At 38.4% G+C, this 25,732-nt stretch overlaps 2 protein-coding genes across 13 annotated transcripts in view; both read right to left on the bottom strand.

Annotated features, from left to right (window-relative positions):
• The window catches only part of atp11a (ATPase phospholipid transporting 11A), a 102,210-nt gene that overhangs the window by 68,758 nt on the left and 7,720 nt on the right, over positions 1-25,732 (bottom strand). For 2 of the 12 annotated variants that reach the window (XM_083523071.1, XM_083523072.1), the window contains exon 1: positions 21,137-21,702. The exons of 5 other annotated variants lie outside the window; for them this stretch is intronic. In XM_083523071.1, coding sequence (XP_083379197.1) covers positions 21,137-21,220 — 84 coding nt within the window. In that variant the 5' untranslated portion in view covers positions 21,221-21,702. Of the gene's footprint in view, positions 1-21,136; positions 21,703-25,732 lie in introns of those variants that run through there. 5 more of the 12 variants (XM_083523070.1, XM_083523064.1, XM_083523074.1 and 2 more) reach the window with 5 other exon arrangements.
• setd4 (SET domain containing 4) overlaps positions 1,761-25,732 on the bottom strand; it is a 493,820-nt gene continuing 469,848 nt past the window's right edge. The window contains exon 11 of the transcript XR_014530518.1: positions 1,761-2,136. The gene's annotated coding sequence lies outside the window, so the exon portion shown is untranslated. The remainder of the gene's footprint in view (positions 2,137-25,732) is intronic.

The following is a 25,732-nucleotide window of genomic DNA, read 5'->3' on the forward strand; positions in this document are numbered from 1 at the left end:
AGGATGTACTGCAAGTTAGAGCAATAAAGGATGGAGAGGGAAATGTGTTGACTAGTGAGGAGAGTGTGTTGAGAAGATGGAGGGAGTATTTTGAGCAGCTGATGAATGAGGAAAATCAGAGAGAGAGAAGGTTGGAGGAGGTGGAGTTGGTGAAGCAGGATGTAGATAGGATTAGTAAGGAGGAAGTGAGAGCAGCGATTAAGAGGATGAAGAATGGAAAGTCGGTTGGACCAGATGACATACCGGTAGAAGCGTGGAGATGTTTAGGAGAGATGGCAGTGGAGTTTTTAACCAGATTGTTTAACAGGATTCTGGAAGGGGAGAGGATGCCTGAGGAATGGAGAAGGAGTGTGCTGGTACCGATCTTTAAGCATAAGGGAGATGTGCAAACCTGCAGTAACTACAGGGGAATTAAGTTGATCAGTCACACCATGAAGTTATGGGAAAGAGTAGTGGAAGCCAGGCTGAGAGAAGAGGTGACCATCTGTGAGCAACAGTATGGTTTCATGCCGAGGAAGAGCACCACAGATGCCTTATTTGCTTTGAGGATGTTGATGGAGAAGTATAGAGAAGGACAGAAGGAGCTGCATTGTGTATTTGTGGATTTAGAGAAAGCGTACGACAGGGTGCCGAGAGAGGAGTTGTGGTATTGTATGAGGAAGTCAGGTGTGTCAGAGAAGTATTTGAGGGTGGTGCAGGACATGTATGAGGACAGTGTGACGGCAGTAAAGTGTGCAGTAGGTACGACAGACTGGTTCAGGGTGAAGGTTGGACTACATCAAGGATCGGCCCTGAGCCCTTTCCTGTTTGCAGTGGTGATGGACAGGTTGACGGACGAGGTCAGACAGGAGTCTCCCTGGACTATGATGTTTGCAGATGATATTGTGATTTGTGGTGAGAGTAGAGAGCAGGTTGAGAAGAGCCTGGAGAGGTGGAGATATGCGCTTGAGAGAAGGGGAATGAAAGTCAGTAGGAGTAAGACAGAGTACATGTGTGTGAATGAGAGGGAGGGCAGTGGAGTGATGCGGTTGCAGGGTGAAAAGGTGAAGAAGGTGGAGGAGTTCAGGTACCTGGGGTCAACAGTGCAAAGTAATGGAGAGTGTGTTAGGGAAGTAAAGAAAAGAGTGCAGGCAGGGTGGAGTGGGTGGAGAAGAGTGACAGGAGTGATTTGTGATAGAAGAGTATCTGCAAGAATGAAAGGGAAAGTTTATAGGACTGTGGTGAGACCTGCGATGTTGTATGGATTAGAGACAGTGGCATTGAGTAAAAGACAGGAGGTGGAGCTGGAGGTAGCAGAGCTGAAGATGTTGAGGTTTTCGTTGGGAGTGACGAGGATGGACAAGATTAGAAATGAGTTTATTAGAGGGACAGCACATGTAGGATGTTGTGGTGACAAGGTGAGGGAGGCGAGATTGAGATGGTTTGGACATGTGCAGAGAAGGGACATGAATTATATTGGTAGAAAAATGCTGAAGATGGAGCCACCAGGTAGGAGGAAAAGAGGAAGGCCAAGGAGGAGGTTCATGGATGTGGTGAGGGAAGACATGCAGGTAGTTGGTGTAAAAGAGGCAGATATAGAGGACAGGGTGGTATGGAGACGGATGATCCGCTGTGGCGACCCCTAATGGGAGCAGCCGAAAGAAAAAGAAGAAGAAGAAATACTTTCTGTACCCACTGTATATATAAACGACAAAAAAAACTAAACTAAAAAAGAAAACATTGTACAGTGCATTTACCTTTTTAGAGTAATGTGAAATAGATTTTTTATTATTTGCATTTTGATGTTTAAAGGCAATTGAATGCACTAAATGGGTTTAGATTTCACAGATTTCACAGATTTCACAGATATTCTTGTATGCAATTTCAGCAATAAAAATGTAGATTTTTCTAAAAAGGATACAAAGTTACTTGTTAATTTTAACAGTTCTGTCTTATTTTTTCTTGTATATTTAGAATTGCTCTTTAATAAAGTACCCTCGGTTCCAATTACTCGATAAATCGATGGAATAATCAGTTGAATATTTGATCACTAAAATACTCGATAGCTACAGCCCCAGTTGTAATACATCTAATAATGATTGTTTCTTTGGTAACTGATAAGTCCCAAAAACTTGTATGTTAAAAGCTCTGCATAAACTACGCCTGCAATAAATTTGCGCATGGTACTATTATTACTATAACCGGGTAATCAATGACTTCCTAAAGTATTCTGCAAAAAGACTTTTCGATTTTCTCACACATTGAAACTGTTTTTATGTCTGTTTAATGTTAAAATAGGGAACAACAGAGATATTTCTTTACATATACCGAAAAGGAATTGAATTGTTTTGCAAATCATCTACAAACTATAAATAAATTAAGAGTATGTATAAAAAAGTATGATGGATTGTTTTTCTTACGTGATAAATAAAAAAAAATCAAATTTTTGTGGAGAGAAAAACATTAAGATGTGCCTGTTGATTATGAGTTTTCTATAACAGTGTAATTTAGCCCCAACATACACACTATATATTATGTTCTGTAGCATCAGCAAGTGTTTAGATTGCTGACATTTAGAGGGAAAAAAACCCATTTGGTGTCATGCGTGCATGAAGACAACATGATTTGTAACAAACTGTCAAAAATTCTTGTAGCTTTGACTGTATGGTAACAGTTTTTACCACACGCTAACAGAAACCCTTCAGTCTCAGCCTGTATAAAAGTCTCTAGGATGTGGAGTGGATGGTAGAATAACTTTAATGGTTCCGTTTGATCTTTTAAAACTGATTAGGATTAAATAACATCTTAAGGACCCGTCTGCATTTAGTCCGATAGTCTCGTGCGCACTTGGTCTGCGGGATTGGCACTTTGCAGGTAACTTAAAACCATTTTCTATTTCTGACATATGTTATTTTGGTTTAGGGTTATTTTTAGGGTTGCAGAATTGGTGTACATTTAAAGTCATGGAGATATAAAACTTGAAGATTATTGGCAAGTGAAAAATAAAGGTTAATGTTTTTACTTGAAACGAAAAATAATTGTGTAAACAAGTGATTATACTGTAGGTTCATACAAGGTTATGCAGAGGGCACAGTGAAAACAGATGGTAACGGTATTAATATTTTATGTGAGGAGAGTCAGGCGGAAGGTCTGATCTTAGTGAAGTCAGACAGCACCACGAGCATGGCGTCATTGGCTAAAGATAGCATTTCAGCACAGGCAATGCTGGTCAGAAAAATTCAACAAGCTTCAACCTGCACCTCATGACTATTAACACGTTTTAAACGGTACCCATTGTAACGGTCGTGGAGCACGGGCACTGAAAGCAGACCAGCATCTGCTCCAACCTACACGCTGATAACTGGCATAAAATATAGGCCTGTTCTAACACAACCCACACACATCCTGCCATTGATTCAACCAGAGCCCTGATAGCATTCTCCCAGTCTCTGTGTGTGTGTGTGTGTGTGTGTGTGTGTGTGTGTGTGTGTGTGTGTGTGTGTGTGTGTGTGTGTGTGTGTGTGTGTGTGTGACTCATTGTTGCATTATTCCCTTTACAGTCACTGCTGATAAACGATATCTCCACTGTCCAGTGAACTACTCTTCAATGACCAGAGCCTAGGTTACATCTGAATAGGCTTTCAAAGGCAGGTGCGGTAAATAAAAGCAAGTCTTTAGCAACGTCGCCGGGCCAACAATCTTCAGCGCCAAAAGTGTGGTACATTGTGGAAAAGAATGTGTGTAGGAACAGGGCTGTTTGAACTAGCGAGGGAGTTTAGGCAAAGAATTCTGGATGAAAAATATCTTTCCAAATAACACAAAAGACACAACACAAATCAAACTCCAACCACCACCAAAAACAAGACATGAATACAAACAATCAGAACGAGCAAAAAAGAAAAAACTTGATCAAAAAAAAAGTTGTTCTAAAATGCCAAACAAAAGATGTGAACTAAACAAACAATCTTTTGAGGCACAAAACTGGAAACCAAAACGTTTTTTGACAACAAATCAGCAAAACAATATTTAAAACAACCAAAATGAAAACATACAATTAAAAGGGATTTTAAAATGATGCTCACATGACCATTTAATACCTATGTAGTTTTAGCCAACATTCCATTACTGGCGTCATTTCCTCCAAAGTAAAAAAAAAAAAAAACAGCGTCATCTCTAAAGAGTTAATTTTATAAATAACTTTGACTTAAGAAAAGAAATTCAGTGTTTCTTCAAATGTTATAACTACAAGTGGGTGATCACTTAAAGGGGAAAATGACTTATTTCCAGATTTCCTGCTTTTTGACTGTTTCTCACATAGCTGAAGCAAAAGAAAAGCAAATGTCCTATACAGTGCTAATCACTAGATTTTGAAGTGTGCTAGTGGATATTTGTTGTCATTCAGCTACAAGGGTGTTAGTAAAGTCAGGTACTGATGAAGATGAGGTGAGGAGGTCTGGGGTGCAGTCAGCGTTCCAATTCATCCCAAAGGTGTTCAGTAGGGTTGAGCCAAGAGCTCTATATGAGGAGATCTTCCACTCCAATTCATGTAAAGCAGATTTATATTGAGCTGGCTTTGTGCGCTGGGGTATTGTCATCCCTTCATGTTCAAGTGAAGTGAAAATGTTTTGCTACAACATCCAAAGACGTCCGATACAATTGTCTGTCTCCAACTTTGTGGTAAAAGAACCACAATATGCCTGGAAAAGTCAGGTGTCCCAATACTTTTGTCCATAATGTGTTTACTGGTTATATAAGTGTATTAAATTTGCAGAATGTTAACAACTAGAATCCCTGCACCTAATGCTAAAACAGCCAAAGGCTTTCATTTTCTGGCCTTTTAACAGGAAGTCGAGTCTTTGAGAACTCTCCAGCTGTGCTCTCTACCAGACAGACAGAGAGAAAGAGTCAGAAGACAGAACGTCTAAAAGCCACGCCAACTTTAATTGATCCTGCTTTCCCAACCTATAATGGTCCCCCTTTTAGCATTCTTTGCCATTTACTTCTGTCGATGTCGTAACTCGATGCAATTAGCATGCTAACTCTCAGGAGGTCGAGGGCATGCTCGCTCTATTTGAGGGGGAGGTGGTGTATGTTGGACTGATGTTTTCTAAATGCGCATGAAATACTGAAGTGCCCAGAGCTGACGTCCATTATCGTAAAGAATCGACGTCTTTTTAAAGGTTTCTCATTGGGCTGTACATTAAATGGAGGCTGAGGGAGATCAGTCGATGGAAAATGCTGATCGCTACTCGCCACTGCTGGTTTACAGTGAGGTTAAAAAGGGTATAAAGAGTTTATGAAGCTGGATAAATGTTGAATTAATGTACAAAAGGAAACATGGGAAGCCAAGTGACTGAAAAGAAAACGCTGGAGGGAGGGACGGAGTGCTAAAGGTGTAAAACAGTGTCAGAAATGAATCTAAATAATCAGGATCTGAACGTTTTAACCTCAATCAATGGCAAAAAAAATGGATCCTCATAGGACATCCAGCAAAATAATCAGCAGGGATATATATATATATATATAAAATATAGAGCTCAATTCAACTAATAAATGACCAGGTTTAGTCACAAGTTTGTTCGGGAAAAAAAAAACAATTTATCTTTTTTTTATAATCTAAATGACTTGTATACATGAAAATGCATCATCAAAAGAAATGATATTATACTATGCAAGCAGCAAATTCCAACAAATACTTGTTAGTATATTGTTGTACATTATAGTGTTACACCCAAAGTAGTAAGCAAATATGAATTGATTTAGAACTGGGGGTTTGCTATTTCTGAAACAAAATGTCAAATTTGGAAATCTTGGAATATAAAAACAGGCATCAATAGCCAAAAATAAAATTTATATATATATATATATATATATATATATATATATATATATATATATATATATATATATATATATATATATATATATATATATATATGCCAGAAATGTAATGTAGAATGTGTAAATTATATACTGAAGTTGAGCTTTTAAAAATCTGACACGCATTATCAGCCACTGAAATTATAGAGGACCTTTTGGTAATACAGTCATTTTCCTTCTCATGCCACCTTGATTTTTCCATCCCACTGACACACTCTTGTTCATTAAAAGTCTGGGTCTTTATTTCTATAAAGCTGCTCTATGACAGTGTGGATCATAAGAAGCACTTCATGTGTTAAAAAAAATATATATATTTTGACTTGAAAGAGAGAGAAAGAGAGAGAGAGAGAGAGAGAGAGAGAGAGAGAGAGAGAGAGAGAGAGAAAGAGAGAGAGAGAGAGAGAGAGAGAGAGAGAGAGAGAGAGAGAGAGAGAACTAATCATTTAAACTCTCCATGTTGTGTAAAAGCTCTGATCTCCATCTGGACTGGCATGTGATGGCCCTCAGGGTTTTGAGTAAAGATCACATGCCCACTTAGTCCTGTTTGTCGCTTGCGTTTAACAAATACGACCAGTAGATTGCAGTAGACACGCGCACACGCGCACACGCGCACACGCACACACGCACACACGCACACACGCACACGCCGGCTGGCGCTACAGACCCCAAGGCACTGATGTGTAGTCTCTGAACCTGAAGTGAGAGTTTGCATTTTGCAGTATTTAAGGTACTCAGTGATTTTAGTGATAATCTGAAAACTGTTCTGGCATGGAGAAGCTGGTGCTGGATCTGTGATGATCACAAATGTTGAGCTCCGTAGCTCCTAGTTTTCTAACCATAATGACTGTATAAGACTGTAGAAAAAACATTACTTATAATCTTATACTCCAGTGCTCATGTTAGTTCTCTCTCTCCAGTGTTCTGTATTGTTGAAAGATTTATGATCAAACTCTCAATGTCACCCAAATGAGGATGGGTTCCCCTTTTGAGTCTGGTTCCTCTCAAGGTTTCTTCCTCATAACATCTAAGGGAGTTTTTCCTTGCCACAGTCGCCATGGCTACTCATCAGGGATAAATGCACACCATTCACCTTCACTGCTGATTTCTGTAAAGCTGCATCGAGTCTGTTGTGAAAAGCGCTATAGAAATAAACTTGACTTGACTTGTTCACACAATACAGACTGCAAAAGAATGCATTTTTTATAAGCATAATATCAGGTACTTTTTATCTAGATGGCTGAAAAAATGCCTTTGATTATTTTTGTTGAAACAGTAGAAATGCCTCTTCTGAAGCAGAAAACAGTTCCAAGGCAATCTGGCAAAATATTACAAGTGACTGCAAATCAAAGTGAAAATCACTGACTGCACCTTTAATACATAAATCTGCAATTTCTGACATATTTAACAGCAAAATATCTATGCTCAGGTTTGTTATATTCATACATACAATCGTATTATAATCCTCCATCCACTATAAATAAATCTGAACCATTCCATCTGCAGTAAATAGGAAGTGTGCAGTAATATCTCTCAAACAAATCTTACAATTGATCACTTCTCGTTTCTGACTCAGCCTCCCTCTGCGCCTCTGCCCTCCTTCCACAGGTACTCATCATCCTCATCATTATCGTGCTCAGATTAAGCAGCATCTCTCGTGCTTTTGTGAACAACCCTAATTAGCCTAGTTCGGTAATAAATGAGGTCTAAAGCTGCTCATCTCCGGCCCACTCTACATAGATACGAAGAACAGAACACACTTCACGTACAACCCCAAACCCGATCACAGAACCTTTGCTGACTGAGCAAATTATAACTAGAAAAATTGTGTGTATGACTCAGCAAACACCAACATCTGGCTCTAACAGCTGGCTGCACTCACATACACCCTATGGTCAGTTCCACAGAAATAGCTGAGTTGGAATTTTCCAGACATGCAACGTCACATAGAGGTGATAGAATCCAAGCCATGAGATTTTTTAAATAAATTATCAGGACAATTGATCAAAATTGTATAAATCCACAGCTGAAACAGCCATTTGGTTCTTAGCTCTAGTTTGCATTAAATATGAAAAATTCTCAAATATTGTTTTAGTTTGTCATATTTTCTATCATTATTTCATTTTAAACTCAATCATACACACACACACACACATATATATATATATATATATATATATATATTTTATTTTTTTTTTTTTAATTATTATTATTATTATTATTCCAGATAATTCTATTTTAAAAAGAACCACATAATCTTAAAACACTGGTTCATACATTTTAAAGCTTCTTGATTTTTATTTAGGTTCTTAGAGTTTCGAAATATCTCACACCAACAACGCTTCGAAAAGAAACATGCAGTGCATGTAGTTTCAGTTCTCTATACAGAAAGAGCAAACACGTCTCCAAGGCCAGTAATAATGTTTATGAGCAGAAGGCCACAAAGCTGGCTAAGATTAATGACCCTCTTGTCGCTGCAAGTTCTTCCCTGTGTTGGTGTTAATTAAAACATGGAGGCGGGGGTTCAGTAATCAAATCCCCCCCCAGGTGCCTTTTGTTCATAATCAGAAGAAGTGGAGATGCACTGACGCTCTAACAGACAAGCGAGTGGGATTGTGATCACAAACTAGCTTAGGGACACTGCTTTGGTTATTAGCCTTCGTCACTAGGTGGAATTGATCAGGCCTGGGTACAGAAACATTATTTCAAAGATTTGCTCTGTGTCCTAAATCCAATTTGGTATATGGTATGATTAGCGAGCATCAGAGTAACCAAATAGCTAGCAAACCCACACACATTACGCAGCCTAGCTACATCGCCAAAAACTAGCACTTAGCTTCTTCTTTAATTTTATCTATTTGAGTTTAGTTTGCTACCAAACTAGTTAGTAGTTTAAACATAAGGAAACTACCTGGAATTTGCCAAAATATTACATTGTGTAAACCAGTAGCAGGGTCACTAGCCAACAGATGTTCCCTTAAGAGACACAGCAATTTGTTTTTGTTTTTCCAGCACCCATTGGTTCCCAAACTAAATGAAGCATAAAAATAAAATAAAAAATTTATTACTGTTGAAATTGCATTGCACTTTTTTTTTTCACTTTTAGATTATTATTACCTACAGTGTTTTTCATTCATTTTAATCAGCTTAGTCTTAGAATGTTATTAGTATCTAATGTCTAATGTATTGTAGTGTCTCGTATCTTATGCATCATATCTCTCGCAAAACATTGCGTTTAGCAAAACAGTGGATTGTGATGCCAATTCACATTACATTTACATGTAAAATAACTTGGATAACTATCATTGTAGACTTTTCTGTGTACATTCCATTTAATTTATTATATTTTATTTCCCTATGGGATCAATAAAGTATTCTGATGTCACCTACTTCTTCGGCCACAGTGGCGTTTCTAATTCTGAATAAAGTACTGAATTTACATTGAAAGAAGTGTCAATCTGAGTGACTTCATGGATTCTAAAGAAAATATTCTCTGATACTGATCAAAAAAGACAAGTAATTAACCGAGGAAAGACAATTTTTGCTCATTAAGAAAATAAATTAGCCTTTGATGAGGCTCTGGTGTCTTCATTATTATGGGCACATCCTGTTATCACCTACTGTTGTGGCAGAATAAAAAAATCAGGTGTATTTAGTTCATTCAGACTGCTGCTGTTGCGTGTGGAAAAATCAAAAGCAGCTGACTAGAAGTGGGTTTTATATATAAAATTCTCGCGATGTCTGAATCGCGCTTCGACTGCCATGTCGTCCATCCAGCATCTCAATACCGAAACGGGTGTGTGTTTGTACGATTCAATAAGCCATTCAGATATATCATCTGCCCAGCTCGCCGTATCAAGCTGCGAGTGTAGACAAGTGACCGAGAGAACATAAGCAAATCGATTACTTTCTGTTTTTTTATTTATTTATTTATTTATTTTTATTATATGGAATTGGGTCATTGCTAAAACCCTGTGCATACACAAAAACTGAACTGTTTCTTACACCTCCGTTTTTCTTTATTAAAACAATCACTCAGCCAATCGCTCATACACTTATTTACAAACTTTTACCACCTTCCCTGAATGTATAAATAAAGACAAAATATGCCGAATAAGCGGCTTGCAGAGAGAGTTGTCGGATTTACGATCGTCACAGGAGGTGGTGTGAATTTTCTGCTCACAGGGATGCTCATCATACATTTTAATATCCATCTAATCAACACATGCCGCGTGTAAATCCTTCCTGTTTATTCAATCTGCATTTTAAAAAGCCTCCATAACAAACATCTACAGAAGGAAGAATAATATCAGGTTAAGAGACGAAGCAGGACGAAGCAGGTTAACATGAGCAGGGAAGTTTTACTGCAGCTGGAGTCATGCTTGGATTTGCTGAAACCTTGCAAACCTAAAACAGGTGCTTTTCTGGGGTTTCGTCAAAACGTTTCAGTTAATGTAGCATCCTGCATACCTGTATATACTGTACTTATTATATGACCTACCATGACCTGTTTTGTACACTATAAATCTTCTTCAACCCCAATAAATAGTGCTTATTGTATGTGCTCACTGTAGAGTAAGCGGACATTATATGTCATCATTGTCATTATTTCTTTTCATATTGCTAATATAGTCAGGTGTCAGAGCTTCTATAATCTTGCAATTCAGATTTCTAGCATTCACTAGACTGTAGGACATTTTTATAAATTGTATCTTTGGAACATTGAACACAAAAATAAATAAAGAAAAAAATGCATCTTGGTGTTCAAAGGCTAGTTTTCTAGATGTGTAATGTTGCACTCTGGCTACGATTCGATTTGATTCACAATGATGACTTATGAGTCAATTCTATGAATATTTTAAATAAAAAAATTTAAAAACTTTAATAAACAATGCTTTAGCATGCATTTTTGTCGGCATAAAATAAAGTGTACTATGTACCAATTGTAGTAAAATATACTACAGGTTCACCATATTTTAAAAATAAATAAATAAACTGAATTTTCTTTTAAAACTTTCCTTTTATAAACATCTCTGACCTGGCAAAAGTGATAAAACCTATAATAAGGGCCATAAACCTCATTGTAGCAGGAATTAGAGTCCAAAGTCTACTAAAATGGCCAACTTCCACAGTCCCTTCCTCGGGCATGGTAAACTGCAGCTGCACATGGTTAGGGTCATTTAAAGGCTCATCGAGTGCTCTTTTTTTTTTAAGCATTTATAACTTGGTTGTGTGACTATATAAACTTTTTTTTTATTTGAGTTGGTGACTAACACTTGTATAGGTCTACTGCTAATCACTGTAAATAACTGGTTATATCTGTTCCAATGTTTTCTCTTTTTTTGCCCTTTTCCTCTCTTTTGTAACTTGACTGCATTGTTGGATAATCAATTGGCAATCATGATCCATATCGTAAATCATGATTTGTGTGTCATAATATGATATTGCTACTGTTTATCTGATATCCATAATCCCAATTAAGATATTTATTCAAGATCAGCTATATTTCCTTTGCCCTCTAAATTATATAAACGTGACAAAAGTATATACAGTGCAATTTTTTTTTTTTTTTTTTTTTACCACTAAGAGATATACTATAATATATAAATATAATTCATTTTTTTAATAAATAGCTATTTGGAGACAAATTTAAGCCTTCAGCGACAGATCTAAATAATGTAAAAGTTAACCAATAATGCAACTCAGCTAAACTTAAATAATTTTTTGTTGTATTTGTGGGGATGGTAAAAGGCATTCATTTGACAACCAGACAAAACAGAAAAAAAATAAAAAAAACTTAATTCACCCACAGTCCATAAGATTATCTGCTAAGAGCTCTGCAAATTTTGCACACATACTTTCCAAAATATTTGAAACCCATCAACAGCATCATAATCTCCCTTCTGTAAAGATGCTTTTACTGGTCTTTATAGATAGAGTCCTTTAGTGTTCTCTCCAGCCAGCCCAGTCAGGCTTTATACTAATGTGATCTGAATGTTACACAACAGTTAATCCACAAATTCCACTTTTCCCAGCTTCTCCTCACAGCCGCCAGGTTACAGAGGATCCAATTATCCAATCCAACAGTCATTTAAAAGGCATAGTGTCAGAGACGGTAATGTGGTGTAATTGTCAATTTATTTCATCTTGGCTACATAAAGGACGTTTTCCCCCAAAGGACAACATGGAAGTTGAATGTCAGTGTCCATCGATCGATGTAAATTCAGTGGGTGATTTAGTCAGGCTGCCCACGATGCCCTGAATAACACAAATTTCATTCGATTTTTCACTTTAGACACCATGTCAATCACTACATACTCTAGACCAGTGGTCCCCAAACCCCCGGGTCGTGGACCGGCACCGGTCCGGGGGTCAATTGGTACTGGGCTGCACAGAAAGAATACATAACTTACATTATTTCCGTTTTATTTATTATCTAATTCTAAACGATGTTTAATTTTGGAAAATGACCGGATTCTCTCCGCCACATCTGTCTATGACTCACTCTTGATGCATGTCATGATGTCTCGGTCACATGTTTTACCAACATCCCCTACCTTCTTAAAGGGGCTCCGGCCGCTATCACATAATTCATTACCGCTAAATTCAAACCCCCAGGCGAACAAAATGAACAAACAAACGTCTTTGGAAAGTTTCTTTGCGCAGGATTAAAGAGCCAGTGAGGAGACAGAGGATCAACAGCCTACGACTTCAAAGAAAAAGAAAGCTGTGTTTAACAGACAATATCAGGAGTCCTATTTAAAATATAAGTTTATTGCGACAGGTTGTTCCCACGCACCAAGCCCGCTCTGCATAATATGCGAAGGCAATGAAGCCTTCAAAACTGCTTCGCCACTTGGAGTAAAGTACATGAGTGTAAAAGTAAAAGTACATGATCAGGATACCTGTGCAACATTCTTCCCTCGTCAGTCATTTAACCTTTAGTCTTTGACCTGTATTTATATTGGTGTTGCACGACAACAGGAGAATTTCTTGAAACATCACTGCTCAAATTTTCAATGTATTCATGACGGTAAAAAGAATTCCACCATGCAAAACTTGAACCTCATCTGCAACACCAGTACAAGCAATACCGGTGTCATGAAATCCCGAAATGTTGACTAGTTTAGCAATTGGAACATGATGACACAGAGACAAAATCCTAAACTGGGACCGGGACAGATACTGTTCGTAAAAGGGTCTTCCTTGTCTCGTGGACAGGAGACAATTTTGAGAAAAAAGAAAAGCTCTAGAACATTCTTGCTGCTAGCTCTTCCTTCTAGTCTTTCTTCTCATTCTCAGAGAAACAACAGAACATTAATCCACAAAGCACACTGAGAAATAGGAAAAAGAGCCCACTATTCATCAGAGATGTAGTTTTGGAAATGTAGAAAGTGTCCCGAGATGGAGATTTAAAGCAGAACCAGAACCAACCGCATTTGTGCCATTTCAAATGACTTCCTAAATCTGCACCCTGAAGACCTGTAGCCGTTTATTTTCGGTTCAAGCTCTGAAAAGATCTCGTCCTACCTCTTACTGCTCAGCAAGACAGATGAACATCTGGATCAGACGACCTGTGGGTTGTATTTATATGAGCTGCTTCAGCACAAACCCCGGCTTATTAACCCGCTCTCATTAGTCGGGCGCCCGGATGGCGCTTGCTAATCTTTTTGCCGGTTGATGTCCATGTTAATGATATGCTTGCATTCGCGGCCTTGATCTCACAGGTGATTAATTTATTTAGCGTGGCAGAGCGGCAGAACGTTTTACTCTTCATTTGAGGCCTGTCGGATCTGGTAGACGCCACCATTAAGTAGCCAGCGGCGTGAGACGAGACCGATCTGGTGTATTCACGCTTCTCAGATGTAGCACTGCACAACCTGCAAATGTTGTGAATATTGAACCAGCATTTTGCACGTCTTTTCCAGGCAGATTCATGCCTATTAAAGCAGACGACGTCGGTAAGTGGGAAAAGAGTTCCATTTAATATGGTGTGACCTAAATGGAAAAGGAGCATTTGAGAATACTTTATTATTAGAACATAAAGAAATGCAGTGCTGTAACGGGTCAAAGCTTTTAAGGTAAATTCGTGGTCACCTTGGAAGTATTGTTCCTATTTTCTTTTTTTTTTCCCTGTAGAAGTGAAACAGGAAATGGAGAGAGCAACGGTTGTCAAGTGGTGGAAGGAAATCTGGATGGGCACCCAGTGAAGGATTTCAACAGACCGTATATACTGTAGTAGCTGAGTATAGTTTTTAAACTAAGTGGCATTTACACAAAGTAACTGATCAGATCAGATATTAGCTATAGAGATATATATGTATAAGCCAATATATATCTATTAGCCATATATATTCCTCTTCTAAAATGCAACACATGCATGCTATCTGGTGTGCATCAGGCAATGGTGGCAAAGTAAAGTATCACTCCAGTAAAAGTAAAAGTGTCCCTTTAAACTTTCATTTAAGTAAAAGTACAAAAGGATTTGCCTTCAAATGTACTCAAGCATCCAAAGTACTATGATTTATTACGGCTATAATGTTCCTATTATCATGTTTTCACAAGTCTCTTTGCTTAATCAACTCAGTTTATGTGAAAAGACTCTAATGTTCTTCTCAGCACATCAATCTATTAATAGAATAATATTAATGAGTCAAACACTGATTGATATTAAAATTATCATTAAACCAAAACCTTTTCGACTACAAATAAGGCCACGGGTGTTGTAGCGAGTTAAAGTCAGCAGTTTCTTCCATTATTTATTCCTCTCTAAATGTCCTGCTTGCTGATGAACTGAGGCTGAACTGTATGCTTGAGAGAAGTAGATACCACCAAGTGGCAATCCATACAAGTTTAAAACAGAGCATGCACTCGACCCTGATTGGTGGATTGCTGTGTGACTGAGCACTTGAGATTTTTTCGAGAGTGATTTTGCTAAATGTAGTTTAGTGAAAATTTAGATATTTGACTTTGAAATGTAGTGAAGTTAAAGTTTCCCCAAATAGAAATATTTTAGTAAAGTACAGATACGTGAAAATTCTACTTCAACAAATTTTAATTTAATTTACTTTGTTACTGTCCACCAGTGACATTAAGATATATAGTTAGTTAGTATAGTGTAGTGTAGTTTTAATTCAGTAGATGATAAAAAGACCATGTTTATTGTGGTATATAGTAAAATATATATTTTTTCTTGTATCTCATTGATAACGGTAATAGTAAAACCGATATTTTGCTGAGTGCGTCATTGTGCTGGTACCTTAAAGACTGTGGACAGCTGACTCCTAAAATTCTTTGATATTTTTCATATTTTATGTAGTGGTCAGTTCACAGCAGTGACAGAGGTTAATCTTTTCCAATAAGCTTAAATAGATTCTTACCTTTTATAGGCATTTTTTCAACTTTATTAAGCCATTTTTAAAGCCATATAAAAAAATTTTCTTTTGAGTACAATTCTTAAATGTAATCAGTCAATTAGAATAATAATACATTTTAGCTGTTAACAAGCAAATCAGTATTTTATAATATAATAAAATATCATAAATTGTATAATATATTTTTAGATTCGATTTTTAGATTTCGTATTGATTAATATGAAATAAGTATACGAATGTATGAATTTTCTGCCCCATATTTTGATTTTTTTTATCATTCTAAATGAATTTTTTAGACTGAATCATGCAGTAAAACACCGGACTCTAAATGCGCATACACACAAGTCTAATCTACTAGACTTACTAGTCTCGTAATGTATGCGTGCACTCTGCAGGCAAGTTTGGTTTGGGTTTTCACGATAGCGTCAAATCACACATCATTAAAACAACAATTACGAAATTATTGTATATGATATATACTGTATCGCTCACCCCTACTTAATAGAACAAGAGTGGTTGTATTTTTTCATCTGCCACATTCTGATAGGAGTCACAGATTTTACTTCAATTTTACAGTTTCAAAAAACAAAGGTTTCCTCCAGACATTGTGCTTCCAATCTCGAAAGTTTAAAATCTAGTATAAGTATCACCAGTTCAGTCTATCTATTGTCTATTTTGTGTCCTTTGAGTAAAGACAGGATGTGTTTATTTATGCCTGCAGGTCACATGCTAACTTCGTGACTTCCTCAGAAAGGCACTGGTTGTTTCTCTCTCTCTCTCTCTCTCTCTCTCTCTCTCTCTCTCATACACATCTGAATCCACAGCCAGGGGAACAATCAGACTGATGACTGCATTCTCTGATCAGCAGTCTTATCACTGTGCTGCCCATTTCCTTTTCCTCTGTTCTCCAATGCTGCATTAGAGAGACAGAAATTTTCTCGGGTGAACTCCGAGAGCTTTTGGGTTTAAAAGTCACCTTGTTGCCTTAATTTATACACAATCATTATATTAATGTTTCCAAACAAAACAAAGAAATAAATATATGCTGTTTCTCATTAGAGTTTGTTTAGCTTTGGCTGTGGTCTGGTCACTGGCTGATGCACGCATGTGACCGCAATGAGATTAGGTAGACGTGGGTGGTCAAATGACCCAAGCACTTCCCCCGAACAGCCACAGGATCAACTGACCTCTCCACTCGGGGTAATCGCCTTTAACGTTCCAGACCAGCTAATTACTGCAGCGGAAAGAGGGGGAAAAAACCCTGAGACTAAACAACAAACAAAAATACCTAGAACTCAATACAAATCCTGCATTATATTTCATTATACACATATAGCACTTAAAATATAAACATACATATAAAATATACCTTTGGAATACTAGCATACATAATGCAGTCGTCTTCCTCCTTCAGTTGCTCCCATTAGGGGTCATCGCCACAATGGATCATCTGTCTTCATACCCCCCGTCATCTACATCTGCCTTTTTTCGAAACGACCACCTGCATGTCTTCCCTTACCACATCCATAAACCTCCTCCTTGGTTTACCTCTTTTCCTTCCTCCTTCCTGGCACACGTCCAAACCATCTCAATCTCACCTCCCTCACCTGGTCTCCAAAACGTCCTACATGCACTATCTCTCTATTAAAATCATTTCTAATCCTGTCAATCCTCTTCACTCCCAATGAAAACCTCAACATCTTCAGCTCTGCTACCTCCAGCTCCACTTCCTGTCCTTTACTCAATGCCACTGTCTCTAAACCAAACAACATCGCAGGTCTCACCACAGTCCTATAAACTTTCTCTTTCACTCTTGCAGATACCCTACTATCACAAATCACTCCCACTATCACTCTTCTCCACTCTGCCTGCACTCTTTTCTTCCCTTCTCTAACACACTCTCTATTACTTTGCACTGTTGACCCCAGCAACCTGAACTCCTCCACATTCTCCACCTCTTCTCCCTGTAACTGCCCTTCCTCTCATTCACACATGTACTTTGTCTTACTCCTACTGACTGTCATTCCCCTTCTCTCCAGCACATACCTTCACCTCTCCAGGCTCTTCTCAACCTGCTCCCTACTCTCACCACAAATAACAATATCATCCGCAAACATCATAGTCCATGGAGACTCCTGTCTGACCTCGTCCGTCAACCTGTCCATCACCACTGCAAACAGGAAAGGGCTCAGAGCTGATCCTTGATGCAGTCCCACCTCCACTTTGAACCATTCTGTCGTTTCTATTGCACACTTCACTGCTGTCACAATGACCTCTTACATGTCCTGCACCACCCTCACATACTTCTCTGCCACACCTGACTTCCTCATACAATACCACAACTCCTCTCTCGGCACCCTGTCGTACGCTTTCTCGAAATCCACAAACACACAATGCAACTCCTTCTGACCTTCTCTATACTTCTCCATCAACATTCTCAAAGCAAATAAGGCGTCTGTGGTGCTCTTCCTCGGCATAAAACCACACTGTTGCTCACAGATGGTCACCTCTTATGGTATGACTGATCAACTTAATTCCCCTGTAGTTACTGCAGGTCTGCACATCTACCTTATTCTTAAAGATCATTAATAATGCATTATTATGTATTAATGCACTACCATGCACTCACACTTTATGTACATTACTGATCTGCCATATACTCTGTATAATGTATTTATTTAATCCGTATTGTCTTGTATAGTTTGTCTAAGTTTAATGTAGTGTACTTTATGTCTGTACTTTTGAGTCACCAACAGCTGGAACCAAATTCCTTGCCTGTGTCAACACACTTGGACAATAAACCTGATTCTAATAACGTGTCTGTGAGTGGACTGTAGACACAAAGCTTATAAGGCTCTATTATAATGCATTATAATGTAATTCCAGTTATGACACTAAGATTTTCTTTATAAACCATATAATGTAGTCATATGACGATACGAATTGCCAAACAATAGAGACAAAAGTTTGAGACACCTGACCATAAGATTAATATGCGTTTATGTCCCTTTCCAAATTTTGTCCCGATTTGCTGTTAGAATAATCTCCACTCTTCTGGGAAGATGTCCCATTACATTTTGGAGTGTGCTCATGAAAAGTTCTCATTTAGCCAAAAGGGTGTTAGTAAAGTCCGGTACTGATGTAGGGTGAGGAGGACTGAGGTGCAGCCAGCTTTTCAATGCATCCCAAAGGTGTTTAGAAGAGTTCTATTGCAGGCCACTCGAAACAATGCCCTGTGCACAAAGTGAGCTCCATGATTAAATTTCGAGGTGAAAGATTTCGAGTGCCCTGCTTTAGAGCTCGGAATTCAACCCTTTTAAACACCTTTGGGATAAACTGAAATGCTGACTGCACCCCAGTCCTCCACCACACTCCGAAATCTAGTGGAACATCTTTCCAGAAGAATGGAGGTCTTATGGTCTGGTATCCACAAACTTGTCCATGTTGTGCACATAAAGCAGTCTAGTTTTGTTCGTACGAACATTATAACTGCAAACATTTATGGTGTTATCATGCATTACAAAAAATCCAGTATCTGGCATATACATAAACACATTCATTTAGCTAAAAGACAATTATACTACTTATAAGTGTTGCTTATGCAGGGTACAATAAAGGCTAATGAATGCTTTATAACAGGTTATACATGCATTTATAATGTATTACGAAGGTAATTCCCCTGAATTGGGCCTTCTGTAGTATGACAGGTGTTACAGATGCTATAGAGTGTCATAAATGTTGTAAGCATGTTCACAATGAATTCAGGAGTTACATCCTTAAATAAACCCAAATCTGATTATTAAATAGTGCATTTTCATAAGGTACATGATGACACACACACACACACACACACACACACACACACACACACACACACACACACACACACACACACACACACACACACACACACAACCATAGTAGCTCCAGCATTAAACTGGAACTACAAGAGCATTTGTTAGGAAAATCTAGAAAAACCAGCTTCATAGCTTCATGTAGAGTCGTGCCCTACCATCGCTCATCCAAACACTTTCTAAATATAGCTTTGCTATAGCAACCACATTTAAGATAAAGACTCATAGTTTGTCGTGCGTGCGCTCTAAATAGAGCCATCAAGATGAGCCTCCTGAGCAAAAGCAGCAGGGACAAATACAGATCTTACTCTATTCTAAAAATAAAACTAATAATTAGGACAGTGTCAAGGTTGCATCAGGAGAAAAAAAAAAACAGCTTAGTCAGGGAAAGGCTGTGCATGAGACAGGAGAAAAATCATTCACTGCTCTAAATTTAAACAATTAGGCCTTTTTTTCCCACGGCCATCAAAACGGGGAAACAGGAAGAAGTCTAATAAACAGCGTGTGCTAGGAATCGGTCCCTTCCTCTCAAAAAAACTAAAAACACACTGCCTTGGGATGGACCACCCCGAAATCACCTCAGATTTACTTAAAATGAATAATAAAAAAAGGGCTGTTTTTTGGGATGAATTGACTGAAAAGTGGCTCATCATCATCCTTTCATTAGATTTACGGTCAAACATTAAAAGTTAGGCAAGGAAATAGAGCTAACATGCTGTCGAGTCCTCGCATTAATAAAGTCTCTACTCAAGGGAGCAATTCTAGTTTCTGGGGCATCCTAGCTTCTGTAAATGCCAGAAAAAAACACTGATGTGGACCAGCATACAATCAATAATGAAAAGCAAGCATTGCTAAACATTTCTCCTAATCGCATGTATTTGTGTGCATAAGTGTGTGTTAAACACTATAATTTGAATGATTATGAGCTTCAGGATTACGGGTCGCCAGTCACCCCCCTGTCCTCTACATCTGACTCTTTCAAACCAACTACCTGCATGTCTTCCCTCACCTTCCTTGCAGCTCCATTATTAGCATTCTTCTACTGATATACCCCATGTCCCTCCTCTGCACATGTGTCCAAATCAATCACACCTCCCTCACCTTGTCTCCAAAACGTCCCCAAAACGTCCCTCTAATAAACTCCTTTCTAATCCTGTCCATTCTCGTCACTTCCAACGTAATCCTCAACATCTTCAGCTCTGCTACCTCCAGCTCCACCTCCTGTCTTTTACTCAATGCCACTGTCTCTAAACCATACAACATCGCAGGTCTCACCACAGTCCTATAAACTTTCCCTTTCACTCTTGCAGATTCTCTTCTATCACAAATCACTCCTGCGACTCTTCTCCACCCACTCCACCCTGCCTGCACTCTTTTCTTCACTTCTCTAACACACTCTCCATTACTTTGCAAAAATGACAGATATTGTTTCAAATTAAGAAAAACTAATGTTATGAAGCACACTGCCTGAATCAATAGTACTCTTGTATGACCTGATGTACCAACCGGAATACGAATAATGAGTGGTCCTGTAGAGGAGGCGTGGCAATAACAAAACTGCATTTTCATAAGAGAGATATGCTACAAATCATCGTATTATGTAAACGAGGGGGGGCGTTTGTTTTATATAAATCTACAGCCATTATATGCGTGTTTTTATTCTTCCGATTCCCTAAAATGTACCCTTTCTTTCTAAGCATTTCATAGTCGAATTTTTACACCATGCCCCACAGTGCAGTGCCCCAAGACTACATTCCCATTCAAAACCACATTCCTATAATACCTCAGAAATAATTAATGAAACACTCCCATCAGCTGAAAAGCAACACTCAACGCTCTCTGCATGTACAAGTTGCTGCAGCTTGCGATGACAAACCCTGACACAACAAAGTGATCAAAATATAAAACGTCGGTTTCATCTGGAAAAGAAAATTCTAGAAGCGATTTACGGTTTTACAGAGGACCGCAATTGGTCAAATATTTTTTTAGGAAGCTAAAAATACATAGACACAGAGTACAAACCCTTCCCCCAAAAAAAGAAAGTGAATCGACCTGTTGCAGCTTGCAGTCTTCATTAAGTCCTGCTTCATATCTGTAGCTCTTCTCTCTTTTCTCTTTCTTCTCTCTTACACCCATAAACTCCAAGCTATGGTCTGATGCTGCTTTAAATAAGGTCCTCCTCTCTGGAGTTCTGAAGCTCGTATGGAGTCAGTGGAGCTGGTGTGGTGAGACTTGGGTGATGTCTGGTCGAGCCGGCTTAAATTCCCACGCTTTGAAAGTATGCTTCTGTGTGAAGAAGCATGACCAGCCTCAAATTCCATCTACCTTCTGGCTGTTTACGGTCACATGACGCTCAAATGATCTGTTGGGGGATTTCCTCCCCAAAGCAACAATCCTTTTTAAATGCAGTTTTGAGAATGAAATGGATTGAAAATGGATGATGTAAAATCAAGCAGTTAGGAGCTGACTCTCAACTGCTGTCAGTTTTCCTCTGCTTCGATTGAATGTAATTGTACTGGGTTGTAGTTGAAGGACAATTCAGCTAATGAGCAGCTCTATAGCATCTGAAGCAGATCTCTAGAAACTGTCACGCTCAAAACGTTCATCAGTAAACTCGTCCGGTTTATAAATTCAATGCAATTCTGATGCGAGATTTTACAGCTATTCTTAGCAGGTCGAGAGAGAAAACGCTAAATTACCGAGCAGATATCAGTGAACAAGACAGACTCTTTTTTTTTTCTTTCAAGAAAACACTGAAAACCGTGTGGTAGTGTGAGCACTGCTTAATTACTAGTGGCAAGTAGTAGTTTACTGACTAAAAATAGAGCAAATGTCCATTTAATTACATTTGAAAGCATTTGGTAGATGCATTTATTCAGAGCGACTTACATATATCTAATTCATAATCTCATTCAACTGAGCAGCTATGGGGTTAAGGGCCTTGATCAGAGGCCCAGGAATGGCAGCTTAATATGGCTGGGATTTGAACTCATGACCTTAATAGCCAAAGTCCAATGCTGTGTTTACACTTGGCATTAACACGCGACCGGATGCTGTCCAGATACCCAATAAAGTGTAAACTCAATTCTGAACGGAATGTTTTCCGATCAGCGTGTCCTGGTCTAGAGGTAGTGGAGGGCGGATTGTGATCGGATCTCAGTGTAACGGAAACGCAATCCAGCCAAAATGTCTGCAGTTTGACGTCACGCAGAACCCCGCCAATGTCTACCGACATGTCCTCATTTTGTGGGATTTGCAAAATGTCCCACAACTGAAAAGGTTTTTAGAAAGTTTTTGCACTGGGGGGACCTTCTACAGACTTAGTTAAATATTGTGCTGGAAAAACAGATTCGATTGTTTATCCAGATAAAGAAATCAGTTGATGTTGGCAAGTGTAAATGCGCGGTTTCCTAATTGACTGATGATCCGATCTGCTTGATCGCATGTTAATGCCAAGTGTAAACGCAGTCTTTCAGGTCCTGTGTACTTTCTCCATCTGTAAATTTCACCCATTTTCCACCAGGCAAATTTACTCCCTTTCATTTTGCCTTCAGATAAAAATAATAAATAAATAAAATAAAATAAAGTACAAATCCTTAAGCTTGAATTGTACATTTTCTCCTTCATCACAGAAGGAAGGGGGACTGTTCAACACTCATATACCGTATGCTACGGCTAAACTGTAGATGGCAGCACTTCAGATTCTGCGCCAAGCCTCCAGTTTCTGCGCCAAGCCTCCAGTTTTATTGGAAATAAATCTGGCATCTCTTTTCCGTACTCAAAGAGAAACCAAATACACGTCTCCAATGCTTTTCATTGTAAAGTTTTCCTTTGTTTCCATGAAGTAGGATACAGTCTTGGTGTACATCAAAATACTAATAAGATACAGACACAATCTGCTTTTAATACACGCTAGTTTCAAGTATGTATATTTAATTGACATTCTTAAATTTAGGAGTATGCATACTCAGTTTAAACCTTGGAGCTTAAAATGCTTACACAGCGTTTTATACTCTATAGTACACTGATCTATCACAAGCTCCAGAATCTTGCAGGCAGTAATCTGATTAATCACACTCAGTGTATGTACACCTGACCCTGACTTTTCGTACATGCCTAATCTAATCATGCTAATACATCACGATTAATTCTTAACGGTTATCAGGAGATTTGTTGTTTTATTGTGGTGCTGACATTTTGCTTGCGCTCTGAGAGCAAATCACTATATCCCAGTACACAGTGTGCGTGAAAACGTCATGATTTATGTCTAACACCTGCTGTTTCACCCTGTAGTTCACTGCATATCGGTAATGTAGCAAATAAATTATAAGTTATTTTTAGATAGTGCAGAGATAAGAAGAGAAAAGGTGCTGAAAAAAAGAGAATTTTAAAGAGGAGAGGAGAGAAGAGGAGAGGTTGAAATATTCTCAAAAAAAGAAGAGGTCAAAAAGAGACGAGAGGAAAGAAAAGATTAAAACATCAAGGAAAAAAAAACAGAGAAGAGGAGATTTGAATCTCCCCTCTTTTCTCCTTTCCTCTTCTCTACCCCCCCCCCTCGACTTTTTTCTTGATAATATTTGAATTTCAATATTATCAAGAAAAAAAGAGCAAGGAAGAGAAGAGAAGAGAAATTGACTGAGAAGAGAAAAAGAAATAGATAGAAGAGAGTAAATCCTAATGTCTAAAATATTATTAGATAGGATGAGGAAGAGGATGGAGTGTTCATTCTCTCTCTCTCTCTCTCTCTCTCTCTCTCTCTCTCTCTCTCTCTCTCTCTCTTTCCACTTGAGTGTGTAAGAACACTACTTTTCCACTCATCCTTCATTAAGCCTATTTTTAGGCAGGAAGTAAGGCACAGAACCTGAACAGCCCTCGGATTATGCACTCCAACGTTCTCTCTCACTACGTCCTCTGTACAGAAGGCGAACGTTTTCACTTTTCAATCTAACAGCAAACGTCTAATAGTTTTATCTGCATCCTCCTGAATAATTCACAATGGATTCTGATTATTTGGTCACATGACCTATGTGGAGTCTTTAAAAAAGAATTTCCATTAAACTGAAATCGTGCTTTCTGCTGAAGCCACTAAAACATAGAACCACAGCCTGAGCAACAGAACATCATTTACTGAAAAGCTGTAATTTCTCCTGTGATCCTGATATACCGGGGGGGAGGGGAGACACGGGGAGGAGATGCACGGGTGAAGATCGGTTTAGCCATTTCCCGAAGGCGAGAGATTTGATTGACAGCTTGTTGTGACATCAGTGGTGATGAGACTTCTGTTCTGAATGAATGCACACCATAAAACACAGTGCACAGTTCATGAGCAACACACTAACACACTATGGTTATACAATGCAATGCTGTTCAACAGTGTGTGTTCGGAGTGTGTGTTCAAGAATAATAGACAACAGGGTGTGACCTACGGGTACTGAATCAACGTTCAGGTGATGTGATGCAACATTTTGTATAAAAAAAAAAAAAAACATATTGCCACAAATCTTTTGAGAGATGCTGCCCACCAATCAGAATAAAGAATCCCACAGCATTGTTTTCTAAATGTATGATATGACCAGCATTATAGTGTAGCACATGATACCAACGCTACACATACAACCTGACCCACGGTTATAAAGCGACCGTTTTATCCTCTGCCCTTTTCTCCTTCTCTATTTAAAGTGGAGTTACGTCTGATCTCAGGCGGATGATTAAAACTGTAAGGGCTTATAAACAGGGGTGGATGAAGGGGTGAATTGTTGAACTGCAGCATAAATACTTTTATAATTGAAAATCAGTCAATACTTATGCAATGTATGTATGTTTATTATTAGTAAAAACAAACTCAACATGGAGCATGAAGACAAAATACTCTTGTAAATGTTTTAAAGTAACTATGGCGTTTTAAATTGTGTAAATAATCAGGACACAAAACTATGTTTCCACACTGTTACTCTTCTATCTTTTATACGGATTACATAATCAGAGAATATGTTTGCGATGTGAATTGGTTTATTTAAGAGCAGGCATTTCAAGCCTACGTTATTCTGTCTGTGTGCCGAGTATTCACTGAGATTCAGGTTGTTTTTATTTATGTCTGTGAAGAGAGATGACAGAGAGCGCAAAGAGCGCCCCCTGTCTGTTTTTGTTTATTTTACAAAAGTACAGCGTTTTGTTGTTATAATTAGTGTGTACAAATAAAATTAGACAATTTACAGATCGGACCGGAATGATGTATTGTTCTTATCTGTATGATCAAAAACAGTTTGTTATGAGGAAAATATAAATGCCACAAAACCCCAGATAGTTCAGTGTGCATCATGGGGGATTTTGGTGCTGATTTAAGATGTCAGTAACAAAGCACATCAGTAAAACAAATGTTTACTAATTTATATACATACCATAGATTCTACAAGGTGCTGACAAACGTTTTTCAATATTCTGGCTCATGTTGTTAAAACTGCATGGCTTGATAGCGGTTTTAGGCTGTACATTCCCTAAACACAAGGCAGGACAGGTTCAACCGTTCATGCTGTTCACTTATACCATCTGCATCTCTCACCCTAAATCGAGATCCATCAGACCAGACATTTGTCACTGCCCCCTGCCCCCTGCCCCCACTGTATCCACAGTTTCCAGTTCTTGGCTGAC

Source organism: Silurus aristotelis (genome assembly GCF_946808225.1).
Source record: "Silurus aristotelis genome assembly, chromosome: 20".
In the NCBI taxonomy this organism is placed as follows: domain Eukaryota; kingdom Metazoa; phylum Chordata; class Actinopteri; order Siluriformes; family Siluridae; genus Silurus; species Silurus aristotelis.